The sequence below is a fragment of the Tiliqua scincoides genome, chromosome 4 (genome assembly GCF_035046505.1).
Source record: "Tiliqua scincoides isolate rTilSci1 chromosome 4, rTilSci1.hap2, whole genome shotgun sequence".
NCBI classification, from domain to species: domain Eukaryota; kingdom Metazoa; phylum Chordata; class Lepidosauria; order Squamata; family Scincidae; genus Tiliqua; species Tiliqua scincoides.
The window spans coordinates 162,937,877-162,951,526 of NC_089824.1; the positions used below are offsets into that span (position 1 = coordinate 162,937,877).

At 43.3% G+C, this 13,650-nt stretch overlaps 2 protein-coding genes and 4 non-coding genes across 7 annotated transcripts in view; all 6 read left to right on the forward strand.

Annotated features, from left to right (window-relative positions):
- The window catches only part of GPBP1L1 (GC-rich promoter binding protein 1 like 1), a 52,939-nt gene extending 48,324 nt beyond the window's left edge, over window positions 1-4,615 (forward strand). For both annotated transcript variants that reach the window (XM_066624083.1, XM_066624081.1), the window contains 2 exons: window positions 2,055-2,157; window positions 3,704-4,615. In XM_066624083.1, the coding sequence (XP_066480180.1) occupies window positions 2,055-2,157; window positions 3,704-3,853 (253 nt within the window). In that variant the 3' untranslated portion in view covers window positions 3,854-4,615. The remainder of the gene's footprint in view (window positions 1-2,054; window positions 2,158-3,703) is intronic.
- Window positions 4,616-8,222: 3,607 nt separating this feature from the next.
- On the forward strand, window positions 8,223-12,914 carry RPS8 (ribosomal protein S8). The gene is made up of 6 exons (XM_066626393.1): window positions 8,223-8,289; window positions 8,734-8,840; window positions 9,940-10,039; window positions 11,206-11,381; window positions 11,948-12,077; window positions 12,754-12,914. The coding sequence occupies exons 1-6, from the start codon at window positions 8,286-8,288 to the stop codon at window positions 12,861-12,863; spliced, it is 627 nt and encodes a 208-aa protein (XP_066482490.1). The 5' UTR covers window positions 8,223-8,285; the 3' UTR covers window positions 12,864-12,914.
- On the forward strand, window positions 8,560-8,640 carry LOC136650643 (small nucleolar RNA SNORD55/SNORD39). Its single transcript, XR_010794460.1, has one exon. It is a non-coding gene; the product is annotated as a small nucleolar RNA SNORD55/SNORD39 (small nucleolar RNA).
- Window positions 9,753-9,855, forward strand: LOC136650646 (small nucleolar RNA SNORD46). The gene has a single exon (XR_010794463.1). It is a non-coding gene; the product is annotated as a small nucleolar RNA SNORD46 (small nucleolar RNA).
- LOC136650644 (small nucleolar RNA SNORD38) lies at window positions 11,528-11,600 on the forward strand. The gene has a single exon (XR_010794461.1). It is a non-coding gene; the product is annotated as a small nucleolar RNA SNORD38 (small nucleolar RNA).
- Window positions 12,441-12,509, forward strand: LOC136650645 (small nucleolar RNA SNORD38). Its single transcript, XR_010794462.1, has one exon. It is a non-coding gene; the product is annotated as a small nucleolar RNA SNORD38 (small nucleolar RNA).
- Window positions 12,915-13,650: the final 736 nt, after the last annotated feature.

Here is a 13,650-nt window from a genome sequence, read left to right on the forward strand (position 1 = left end):
ACCTGAGTACACAACCAAGTATGTTGTCTCCTGATCTTGCTTGGTTGCCAGCAGTGAAGCTGTTGTCACAAAAGAGGTGTTTTCTTTCCCATTTGTTTTGAAGCCAGAATGAAACTGTCACCGGGGGGGGGGGGCATGATTGCTTGTTTTTGGCGAAGAATCTTCCTACACTTCCCATAGTGCACCATGCTTCTAAGCATGTAACTAGCATCCAATAAGGAGACCTCTCCTAGAGGAATTGCAAGAATTACTTACATGAGTGTTAAAAATTCTGCTGGAAGCTACAGGTACTGAGATTTCCTGATGGGAAGTCATAGCAGCTAAGCAATTGGGCAATATTAACCTGTACGTGTGCCTAAAGCAGTGGTTCTCAAACTTGTAGCACCAGGACACACTTTTTAGAATAAGAATCTGTCCTGGACCGACATCACGAGTGGTGTCATTAACCTGGAAGTGATCTCATGACCAGAAGTGACATTGTTAAATAGGAAGTACTTTCCTGAGAATGCAGCAAGCCCTGAAATTGTGTCATTTTCTCTAGATAGGCAGACTATCAATAAATTTAAAATGAATAATTATAAATAAAAGTAAATAATTAAGGAGAGATGAGATGACAAAGCCATCCCTTTTCCACCAAGTGAATTCTCTCTATAGCCTGTCTGCAAAATCCTCAAACCTCCCCACCAAATTGTAAGATTTTCAGCACTGCCCAGTTCAGTTTAAGTTCTTATATTTAACCCATTTTTCCCCTGCCCACAGGTGTACACATTTGGTCCCTGTTGCATATATACAACATTGGGCAGAAATGGCTTAAGCCAGTTTGGTGTGGTTTGGGACAAAATCAATTTTTAATACAACATTTTTTTTGTTTGGGCTGGATTGAGATTCAAAACTTCCCTCTAAATAGCATTAAAATCTCAGTGATGAGGAGAGAAAATGAGGCTCAGGGGGGTGGGGGGCAAAGGAGAGGGGTCTGTAAAAGACAATAACCCTTTCCAGTAAAGCAGTGGTTCCCAAATCCTTTTAGCATTGGAACCCATTTTTTAAAATAACACACTATCAGGACCCACCTAGCTTTAGTCTAAGAAAAGTCTTATCAGCTCTTACCAGGTAAGAAAGAAGTCTTACCAGCTCAAGACTCTTTTTACTGTACTGTGGTGGTGGTGGGGCTTATTGAGCTCCACATTAAGTGGATTGGGACTGTCCTGGTAGACTTGCACTCCTCTTTTCCTGACCTACCACATGAGGCAAGGCAGATTTGCTTATTCACAGGTAAACACAACCTTGTGGCTTAGTTTAGCTTTCCATAGGGCTCAATATATTCATTAGCTTGGTGGGAAGGACTTCCTTTTGGGTGTTTTTTGGGGGGCTGCATTCATTGGATTGGGACCATTCTGGTGGCATTGGATTCCTCTCCATTGCTCTTTGCAGTGGACCAAGGCATGTTTGTCTACTCACAAGTAGACACAGTGTGGGTCAGTTTCACTTTCCATAGGACTCAGTTAATTTTGCTTGTCTGCTATCAGTTTGTCAGTTGCAGCTTTGTGAACCATCAAGTGGGTCACAACCCACAGTTTGAGAAACCCTAGAGTATATGAACAGTGAGAACTTCCAAATGTTTTTTATTGAAGCTCAGTGTGCAGTTCTCCCACTTGGAATGTTGTGATTTGCCCAAGAATCATTGATGATAAAATTGCCAAATTTTGCATGGCTGTGAAGAATATGTGCTTAAATACTGCTTACAAGTGATTGATGGAGGTAAGAGATGGAAAAATACTGTAGCTGGTACCACCCTGCACTCTCATGAGTTGAATTGCTTAACCTCATTGCCCAGGTTCCTTTCTTATAAAGAAAAAATTATCCTGTTTCTCTGCTACTGAAAAATATGGAAATGCTTGTCAGGTACAGCTAAGCAGAGTGACTAGGCTACTCTGGTCATTATTATGGGTGAGCATTAATAGGAAAGCTGTCCTGCTTGTGTGTGTTGAGAGTTCTTTCCTTGTTTCTATTTCATATTTGATTTCTTGTCTGCCTCTGCTCTTTCAAACCATTAGGTTATTAAAAGCAATGGGATGGCAGGAATACCCTGAAAATGATGAGAATTGCCTTCCCCTTACAGAGGATGAGCTCAAAGAGTTCCAAATAAAGTCAGAGCAGGTATGTTCAGTTACTGCACTTAGGCATTATTTTCTCAAGCAAATATTTTAAGCATTATCCTGCTTTCCCAACTTGAATAGAAATCTAAGAGATTGTGGTGAGGGGTTGATCTGCTCCTTTGCCCTTTAATAGTCAAAGGGGGGATTTGCACAGGGATAAGAGAAATGCATATATCAAGATAAAGCAGTTATGTTCCAAATGAGGGAGGGTTGGCAAAGGGCTGGCACAGATTAAAAAGCAAATAGCAAAACAAAATATGTGTTCAACTGAATACTATCTGTGTTAGGGCGCAATCCTAACCCCTTATGTCAGTGCTTTCCAGCACTGGCATAGTGGTGCCAATGAGATGTGTGCTGCATCCTGCAGTTGGGTGTCACTCACGGAGGCCTCCTCAAAGTAAGGGAATGTTTGCCACCTTACCTCGGAACTGCATTGCCCTTATGTCAGTGCTGGGAAGCACTGACATAAGGGGGTTAGGATTGCACCCTTAGTTTACTAATGCTGTTCCACGATCTGATCCATACATATATGATACAGCAGAGCAGGTTGGTTGTCCCCCTTTCACTAAGCATCAACTGATCCCCAGCAGTGCACTAGGCAAAGTTCGTCAAGTGGGAACTTAGTCTAATGGTGGTTGCATGCCAATCCTCATTTGAGGGAATATTTTACCTAGTAGGACGACGACTGACTAGGAACTGTTCTGGGGGAAGCGTATGTGATGTGTATGTGCAACCTCCTGATTTTAGAAATGGGCTATGTCAGAATGCCAATGCAAGGGAGGGCACCAGGATGCAGGTTTCTTGTTATCTGGTGTGCTCCCTGGGGCATTTGGTGGGCTGCTGTGAGATACAGGAAGCTGGACTAGATGGGCCTATGGCCTGATCCAGTGGGGCTGTTATGTTCTTATAAGCAAGTTCCAAAGGCAGGCAGTCACAAAGACTGTAGTCCTGCATGTACTTACCTGAGAGCAAGTCCCACTGAATACAGTGAACATATATAAGATTGCACTGTAAAGGACCTATCTGCTGTACCATATGGCCTTCCTAAAATAGTGATGAATTCAAAGTGTTTTGGGACCATGGCTACTGTACCAGAAACCTCAGCAGCTTTTTAAGAGACTGAGGGCCCAATCCTATCCAGCTTTTCAGCACCAGTGCAGATGTAATGCAGCCCTGAGGTAAAGGAACAAATGTTCCCATACTTGAGGAGGCCTCTGTGGCTGCATCCCCAATACAGGAATCAGTGCATACCCCATAGGCACAGCAGCACCAGCACTGGAAAACTGGATAGGATTGGGCCCTGAGACATCACAGAAGTCTGGGATGGGGAGTGGGGTAAGAAGGTTAAAAAATAGGCAAAAGCGGGGTGGGGGGTTAATCAGCAGTTTTTATCACAGTGATAATTTAACTATGAGCATTCACTGTTTACCTTGTTCTGCTGCATCTGGCAAAATTTGACTTAAATATAGTGTTGTATAATCTTTTTGAGTGTCTTAATTTGGATGGAAATAAAGATAAATAAGAAAAATGTTTTTTCTTTCCTGCAGCTAAGAAGAAATGGCTTTAGGAAGAATGGATTTCTTCAAAGCCGTGGCAGCAGTCAACTGTTCTCCCACTGGAGAAGCACTTTTAAGACAGAGTTTGAAGAGTCAGATACAGAAACCAGTAGCAGTGAAACTTCAGATGATGATGCCTGAAAATAGGCACAAAAAAAGAGAAAAACACAGTACAAACCAACCCAGCAAACTCAGTTTGTAGTTCAGCACATAAATGTTTGGGGTTCAAAAGAAGCAGAGTTTATTCTGTCTCGGTCTGTTCAGTTTCTTTTTATGGTTGAAAACTTCATGCACAAGGGAAAGAATTGTATCCCAAAGAAGAAAGCTATTGGCTTTTTACTTTTTGGTTTTGCCTTTCTATGCTTCATAGAAAACAGTTCATGCAGATGGTGACCCAAGGCCTTCTGGGGTAAGGCATAGCTTCAGTCTTGTCAGCAGCAAGATGTAAGGGACTGAGTTCGGCAGCCACAAGCCTCTCATACTGCCGTCCACATAGCTAAATGCTGTGCGGCAATAATGTGCTAAAACAATCATTGTCAATGACAAAATGGCTATGGAAGTTCTAATTGTGTTAAATTAATGCTAATAACATGGAACTTTTTGTTTTATTTTTTTTGGCGGCTCGGGGAGCTTCATCACTTAACCACGCGTGTTTGGTTTTTCTTTTTTGGGTACAGCTGTAAAATATTTGGATATAGGAATTGTTTGTGTTCTTGCAACCTTGATATTCAGGGTGGATTGTAAAATATAAATTTTTGTGGGATTTCAAAGATTAAGATTATTTTGATAACATTATTTACAGATTTAAAAAAGTGACTATCACATTGAGTCTGTATGAGGGGGAAAAACTACTGCATCAAAAGATAACTAACTTGGAATAAATATTTTGCATCAGTTTGCCAATTCTGTGTCTCATTTTCTCAGGAAATCACTTCTAAGAGTTATAGATGTATGGCAGCATATATTAAAGTGTTTTTGTTGTAGTGCTCATGTAGCAGCACCTTGTTAAAAACACAGAAAGAACTTGAATACTACAGTTTTTGTTTTTAAGCAAAAGATAATAATTGAATAAGTTTGCTTGTTGCTTGCCACAACTTTAATAATGAATTATTGTTCATTGCAATAAAATTGTTTTGTAGTTTTATAGTACAAAGCCAGGGAAATAGTAAAACAATGAATAATTATAAACAAAAGATTAGCATTGGATGTAAAACTAAATATGGCAAAAAGGTTATCAATTGATTGAGAGAAAATGAAGATAGTCAGATATCCTTTTAATCTGAGAGGAGTATGTAGTTAGCCATAGCTTTGTATGTGTCCCTCTTCAGTTAAGGATAACTATAGTTCATACAGGGAAACCTGAAGGAAGGAGAGAAAGTTATCTAAGAAGTATGCTTTTTGAACTGTCATTCTATGCAGTTGACTTCTACCTCATAGCAATAAAGTTTCATAAATATGAATTACATTATCCTATGTAATCTCAAGGCTTCTATCCATAAAATTACAACACAAGACGTACACAATTACCAGAATCTAAAGAACTGTATAAGTAGGTATTGTGTGCTCAATAGGGTTTTGGAGTTTGGTATTAACATCAATGCTCATTGCTGCCTGGCAAACAACTTTTGAAAGTGTGGGGAGCCTGAATCCATATGATTCAGCATGGGGATGTACCATTCAATGACAATAAAATTCTACTTGGCCAATACAAGCTTTGCTAAAGACTAGGTCCTCTTTATTGAAATCAAGATATCTGAAGCAGATCTCATGTCCACAACCAGCATTTAATACTGTATCCTTGGTTTGCCAACTAGACAGTATCAAGGCCAGGTTAATAAAAAATTATTTGTAGCACAAATACTCCAAACCAAGTATTCAAGTCACTGAAAATGGTATGTCTGAGAGATTGGAAAGAGCTCATTGAGTAATACTAGAGACAACCATGGGGTTGCAGTAACACAAAATGTAAGAGTGCTTAAAACAGCTACACAAGTTCAGATTTGCTTGTATGTTACATTCTGTCAATTCCTACTACTCAAAGAAATTGGTGATGTGACATGCCTAGGGCCTAGATTAGGAAGCATGACTTTTTTCTTTACAAGACTAGGTGCTGATACCTGGCTAAGAATACTGACTTAACCCATTTCTGCTCCAGCCCACAGGTGTACACATTTGATCCCTGTTGCATATATGCAGTGTTGGGCAGAAATGGCTTAAATACTTTCCTACCTGACAGCTACTATAAACAAAGTATCAGAATGGGACATAACTCATTAATATAATCCTTGCTTCTTCTAGGCATAGTCCTATCTTCCAAACTCTTCTGGGCACACAGAATGCTACATAAACATAATTTAATATTTAATCTCCATATTCAATGCCATCACTTTTCCCCACATGTGGAAGCATGATTTTCCTGCACTGCACAACTGGCTTAGGGCAGAGGTTCCCAAATTGGGATGTAATGGCACCCTAGCCAGGGAAGCCATGTCTCTGTCCCCTTAAGACAGTGGTGCCCAAACCCTAGCCTGAGGGCCATTGGCAGCCTTTAGCGACCCCAATCCAACCTGCAAGGAGCCCCCAGTATCCAATGAGCCTCTGGCCTCTGGCTGTCTGGAGACTTGCTGGAGCCTGCGCTAGCCCAATGCAACTACTGTTTGACCTTTCGCATGAACTGTGGGCCGAGGGCTCCCTCAGCAGCTTGCTGTTTCATGTCTTTGAAGCAGCAGCAGTAGAAAAAGGCTGGTGTTGCTTTGCGCATGGTCTTTTTATAGGCCTTGAGCTATTGCGAGACTTTCATTCCTTCATATAAGTTCCATCTCTAGTATATTTATGTAAATTTATTCAAATTTTAAGTGTAAATTATTTTTTCCCTGACCCCCAACACAGTGTCAGAATGATGTGGCCCCCCTGCCAAAAAGTTTGGACACCCCTGCCTTAAGGGATGGGGCAGCAAAGGCACCAGCAAGGTGGCAGTGCTGCCAGGGTTAAAAAAAGGTTTTTTCTTTTTCCTAGCAGTGCTGGCCCTCCGGAGGGTGTGGGGAGCCTGCAGATCCCTCTGCAGGTTTCATGATTGCAAACAGGAAGTGGGTTGTGGTGTTAGCTTTTCTAAGGCTTGGAAAGCCCTGCAGATGGGTCTGTGGGCTCCCTGCATCCTCCAGAAGGCTAGTGTTGCCAGGGATAAGTAAATAAACATGCTTTTGAACCTGGTAGCACAGTGGTCCTGCCAATTGCTTTGTTGTCTTTGCCACGCCCCTGCAAGCACTTATAGCAATTCCCAAACTCTCAATGAATTTGGGAATCACTAGGTTAGGGTAAAAGGCCTGGGGTGGGGATCTGACAGCAATCTTATGCACACTCACTATGCAAACAGCTCAGTTTCTGCAGTTTGCAAGCATGTGTAAATATAGGGAGATAAATGTTTAAGCATCTTTTTGTCAGGTTATGATTACTTTAAATAAACTTTCTTCCTAGATCTTTCTTTAAAGTCTGGTAAACCTAGGTGGGTCCCAAAAGTAACTGGCAATGGCATCATCACCAGTTACTTCTTGGTTGGGAGGCCGGATGCAACAGGCCCAACACCAGTAAGAGGCTCAGGATGGACGGGATGGTCTTTTCAAGCATGAAATAGCATGCTTTCGACTTCTGCCTGGTCAGCTGAGCCTCCTACTGCTGTTTGTGACATCACATTCCTGGTTTCACTGCAAGGCGGCAGATGTCCAGGGGTCTTGTGAGTAGCACCAGGTACCATCTCAAGTACCACTGGTGGTACCTATACTACTAGTTAAGAAACACTGGTCTGGTGTATATGGCTTGTGGCAGCAGGCACTACCGTGCCCACAGTAATGCCCTCAGCAGTCCATGTGGGCAGTGAGTCTGGGTGAGATAGGAAAATAAGATCCCAGGAAATTTCTGGGCCCCCTTCCTTGGGTCCTGGGCCCCCTTTGTGACCCTGGACCTGGGTACCAATTAGCCCCCCCTCATGTGCATCTATTCCCATTCCTACAGAGTAGCAAAGCGCTGCATACTTAGCTAAGTACTGTTCTCAAGCGCAAGAAACTACAGTGTAGCAAACACCATAAACCACTGGGGCTACAATCCTATCTACACTTTCCTGGGAGTAAGCCTCATTGACTATAATGGGACTTGCTTCTGAGTAGACATACATAAGATTGGGCTCCTAGGCTGCAATCCTCTTTCCTGGCAGTAAGCCCCATGACTATAATGGGAATTGCTTCTGAGTAGACATGCATAAATGTGGCCTCCTAGGCTGCAATCCTATCCTCATTTCCCTGGGAGTAAGCCCCATTGACTATAATGGGACTTGCTTCTGAGTAGACATGCATAGGCTTGGGCTCTGTGCTCCTTGCTCATCCCACTACTTGGGAACCTTACAGCCAGTTCCCATCAACGTGTCGCGCGTCGATGACGTTTGGTGCACGGGCCTGGAGAATGAGGAAGGCCGAGAGGAAATCGCGCACAGGCGAGAAGCTATCGCGAGATCTCCCCGCTCAAGAAAGCGTCCCGTGATGCTTTGCAGCCTTCTCTTTGCAGTCGGCGCCTCCGGAGAAAGATGGGTGAGCGGCGGGGGAGGCCGCGGGACGCGCTTTCCATCCGTTGCCATCCGCCATAACGGCTGGCTCTGCATAGTTGCAACTTGGGCAGCGGGAAGGGAGGCCTTTGCCTCGTCGGTTGAGCCGATTATTGTGGGGCGGGGTCCCGGTTTCGCCGCCACGGCCCGCCTCGGACGGTGCTTAGGCCTGTAAGGCCTGGCCATGTTGACACTCATCGCTGCCTGCACTTGTCCAGAGGGGGGGCTTCCCCCACTGCGTGCTCTTTGTCCCTTGTTCCGATGATGAGGCTCTTTCCACTGCTGCTTGAAGCCGAGTAGGCCATGAGGAGATCTCTTACCTTGGAGAGCTGAGGAACTCTGGACACAAGGAGCGCTTCCAGGTGGGGGGAGCGTCCTGCACAGCCTCCCGCCTTCCTCTTCACGTGTTGCTCTTGTTCTGTGCATCCAGGTATCTCCAGGGACAACTGGCACAAGCGCCGCAAGACCGGGGGGAAGAGAAAGCCGTACCATAAGAAGCGGAAGTATGAGTTGGGACGCCCCCCTGCAAACACCAAGGTATGTTGTTTCTCTTTGGGTTGCAGCAAACTGACAGCCATGGCTCCCCAAGGAGCCTCAGAAACCAGCCAGGGGAGCTGTGGAATCCTCGCCAAAAGCTCACCACCCTGTACAATGTATAGGATACTAGCCCTAAGGGGGAGCCACAGCCAGTGGCCCAGTAGGTCAAGGGAGCTGCCAGGTGCTGGAACTGCTGGGCTAGGGGGATAACTGGGCTAGCTGTAATCAGTGTAGTTGCTTTGCTATGTATGTTTTTGTAGTTTGCAAAATGCTTGGGGGCTGGTTTAACCAGAAAGCATTTACTTGCTTGCTGAAGTACTAGTAAGCCCCGTGCAATCTCCAGCACAAGGCTAAAATGGTTCTTGAGTAATCTGAAATATTGTCATGAGAGAGTTAAACGACTTAAGTCATTACTAGACAAAGGATCAACCAGGTTTTATATCTTTTATATCGATCATGCAACTATTGAGCAGTGATGAGTTCTTGCTAGACCCTTACGTTCAAATAGTATGTCTGAAAAATGGATTGTATTTGGAGTAAAGACAGTCGGTTCTAAGATGAATGAGTGCTCTTGAATGCAGCTGCAATAACTATTCTTGTTTGGCTTTTGGGGACGGGGGGGGGGTCCTGTGGGCATTAGTTCATGCCATTGGTGCATGGACTGGGATCCTGAAAGCTGCTTTTTGTTAGAGTTGATCATGGTCAGTGTGTTTTTTTAAGGCTGCAGTCTCATACACACATGCTAGAGAGTAAGGGCCAGTGGTTACAGTCAACTGAGTAAACATGCATTGGCTTGTGCTGTATGTTACAAGGTTCCCATACTATATTGCAAACTGTTTTTGAAATTCTTTTTGCTGCCAAATGAGACTTGTTGTTCATTGGCTCTGGGCTGTTATGTTTGGATTGTGAGGCAACTAGTGTGATGAGAACTACACCTTAGGTGGGTGCTGTAGGCTGTTTTGGTCTTCATTGCACTCACCAATGTTAGGGGTTGTCATAGTTACACTGACTATGTTGCCATGTAAGGTTGGGTATTTATGAGAAAATGCCTGTACTGTATCTTTTGACGCAAACTGTTGTGCTCTTTTGTTTGTTGTAGATTGGTCCCAGGAGGATTCACACAGTAAGGGTACGTGGTGGGAATAAAAAGTACCGTGCCCTGCGTCTGGATGTTGGAAACTTTTCCTGGGGGTCAGAATGTAAGTGCCAAGTGGATTATTTGCCTGACCTTAACCATGGTGTTATCTGGTGCCAGTAGTGAGCTATAAGCTCAGCCAAGAGAACAGTGATGATAACTTTGACCCTAAGAGAGCTTTGGAGAACTCTGAAGCTCTCTGTGATTGGAGTGTCATAGTTACCCTGAGTCTGTACATTGTAGTGCTGTAAAGGCAGCTGCAATTGATTTTTAAAGGGGCAGTGAAATTGTTTGTGTATGAGCCTGGAGAGCTTTGTTCAGGATTGTCTGGTTCATGGATACTGGTAAATATTGGATAATTCTAACAGATGGTCTGTGTGAATTGAAAACCAAATGCTCAGTGACCAAGAAACATGGAAGGAGGAGGAAGAATATTGTATAGACAGTTATCATGGGGAGCAAAAATTTCAAAAGCCCACTTTACCCTCCCCAGCAATGTGAAGAGACCATTCATTTGTTTTGATACCTCATTAGGAGGTCCAATTGAGGTTTTGTGGGACAAGTTAGCCTCAGATCTGCTCAAGATTGTTGTTCTGCCAGGTTGGTGTTGGCTTGTTCTACCCAACTTAAAAAAGGTAACACTGACTTGATGGTGAATTCTCTGTCCCCTCAAACCCATATTTTAGTTATCAGGCCTAATTCCCAGGTCAGTCAATGCAGTGGCTTCTACCAAAGAGTCATTTGGTGGGTATTCCAGAGCACCTTATAAAGACAATCTGTCTGTCCTAAGCATATGAAATTAAGACAGGGTGGAAGGCTTTTCCCTGTAATGGTAGAAAGGACTTGAAGACATATGTACCCCAAATGTAATGGTGCAGAACAGGCAGGGCTGCTACTGTGTGCACATCATGGCAATTGCAGGATTGGATTCCTTTGCTGTTCTTTAACCAATTGTTTTTGCATTGAATTGTTGGTACTTTGGAAACAATTCAGCACTTTTATAAAATAAGGTGTTTTGGCTCCTTCCAAATTGTTTTAAAAATGCAGCAGTGACATTCCAAAAAAGTCACATTTACAAAAGTTTGGAAAAAATGACATATGCAAGCAACAATTTATACAGGTCCTGCAAACTAACTACCCAGGGGTTATGGGACCTGTCCTTTTTCTGTGTACTTGTTAGGTTATGTGTCCTGCTATTGTAAGGTGTAATGTGCTCCCTTCTCCTTGTAGGCTGTACCCGCAAAACCAGAATAATTGATGTGGTGTATAATGCATCCAACAATGAGTTGGTGCGCACAAAGACCTTGGTCAAAAACTGCATTGTACTCATTGACAGCACACCATACAGACAGTGGTATGAAGCCCACTACGCCTTGCCCCTTGGACGTAAGAAGGGAGCCAAGCTGGTATGTATTAAGTGTGCTGAAGGGATTTGTCTTGCTTTCATCACTTGGTTGGCAGATGCTTATGACTGTCCTGCTTGACTTGGCACCATGCTCGGCTGTAAATGTGTTGTGTGTCTTTGTATTTCTATGCTTTGGGTTTTTTTTGTCTTCTGGTGATGATAACTTTGTCCAGTTCTGCTGCTGAATGGAGAGCGATGACAAACTTTTGATCTGAAGAAGGCATGGGTCAGGTCTCTGAATGCGCTCGTGCCCCATGAGGGAATGTTTTTGCAGGCACATGTGTTTGTGAACATGGTTCCAACACTGGCTCAGCGATACATTATTTGTTGTTTAACTGCTGCTTAGTTCCTCAGTGCACTGACTTCAAAGTCCCATTGATGAGCTTTAGCTAGTGTGTTTTGGTGGAACTCTGCTCAGTAGCAGCGCTGTGATACAGGTTTCTGTGATACAAACCGGAGCTGTAACAGTGCCTGTCTTTCCTGTGCTCCAGGTGAATTATGAAATATGAGTAGGTAATCCCCATCTAAACTTGACCAGTTTTACTCATCCTTCTACTCTTGTTCCAGACACCTGAAGAAGAAGAAATCTTGAACAAGAAACGTTCAAAGAAAATTCAGAAGAAATATGATGAGCGGAAAAAGAATGCTAAGATTAGCAGTCTTCTGGAGGAGCAGTTTCAACAAGGGAAGCTTCTTGGTGAGACCCAGAAACAGAAAAGGGGGGTGGCTAGGCACAAATTGAGGAATGCTCAAGGAGGTGCAGAGTTTGCCAGGAGGTTGTAAATGTGATGCGGTTGTGCGTGTTGCTGTCATCTATATAGTTGGTGCAAAGCTGTTACTTATTACCAGTGGCTTCAAGGAGATGCTTCAGAGTTGATACAGTTGATCCTGCACTGGCATGGAGGAAAGGCTCTCTAAGCTCTTGGAATTGTAGTTGCTAAACCTAAAGGAGGCTGGGACCAGACACATTACAAAGGCTTTTCCTCATCACAATTACCATGTGCAAAAAGCATCTCTGAGAAAGTTTCTGTTGACCATCTTACTGGGATTTCTGAAGTTGACCTTATGATGAAAACTTTGTCCAGTTCTGCTACTGAATGCAAGTGGTGACAGCTTGATTTCTGAAGGTGACTTTCATCAGTGTGGTGGTCCTTGGGCTTATTTTTAGATAAAAAGCTCTGCAACTTGGGTAGGGGGAGAGCTGTAAATAAATTCTTTTGCAAGAGATGGAAGGCTAATACAGTCTTGGGCTGGTAAGGTTAATGTACAAAGACAATGTAAAAGGATAGTGAAAAAGTGCATTGTAGTTGGAGAGCAGCTCAGTAGATCTAATTTTTTATTTCCCTTAACTAATACTGGGTTTCATTTTGCAGCTTGCATTGCCTCCAGGCCTGGGCAGTGTGGCAGAGCGGATGGCTATGTTCTGGAAGGCAAGGAACTTGAGTTCTACCTGAGGAAGATCAAGGCCAGGAAAGGCAAATGAACATTCACTGTATCTAATGGGCTGAATAAATATCCCAGAGTCTTGTTATAAGTGATTAATGTGATTATTTATGGGCATTGGGAGGAAGAGGCTTGCAGCACTACTGTATTAGATGTTTGTAGGCAAGGGAGAATCATTGCATGAGGCATGGAAATTGTACTTGGGTTGTTCATCTTATCCTGGGCCACAAATTTTGTGTACTGACTTGATGGAAAGAGGTTCTGGACTTGATTTAGCACTAAGTTCCCCTCATGTAGAAGAAGCCTACCCAAGCAATGTAGGATGTGACCATGAATGGAATTCTTACCAAAGTAAAACTGATGCTGTGTAGCAGAATGTGATTGTTTAATTAATATTAATGCATCAGGTTTCTTTTTGTTTAAGGAACTGTCGAAAAGCAATCTGAGGACTTCAGCACCCTTAGAACCCACAATGTTTTCTTTCATGTGTGTACCTGGAGTTGTTGGTGCGGTAACTGCAATTGCAATCTATAAATAGGCTTTTCATAGCACTTAATAGAGAGTTGGTACAGTGGCTGAGACTGAGCTGTAAATCAGAACATTCCTGGTTTGGTTCTCACCTCTGCTGTAGGCAAGCTGCTGTCTCAGCCTCTGCTTTGTATTTGGAGTATGGGGATAGAAATGATGACTTTAAGGGCTACATCAAAATAATAGACTGTATATGATGCTTTGCATGCTTTACAAAGGGCTTTACAAATGCAAAGTACTTGTTGAATAGCACAAGCCTTTAAACTGAAGATAGAATGAAGTCTCTTGAGCAAGTCCAT

Bases quoted from the DNA above. Each gene is read 5' to 3' on its own strand.
- RPS8 (XM_066626393.1), top strand. The intron at 10,040-11,205 runs GTAAGTGCCAAG...TTCTCCTTGTAG, and splicing joins CTTTTCCTGGGGGTCAGAAT to GCTGTACCCGCAAAACCAGA. The intron at 11,382-11,947 runs GTATGTATTAAG...CTCTTGTTCCAG, and splicing joins GTAAGAAGGGAGCCAAGCTG to ACACCTGAAGAAGAAGAAAT.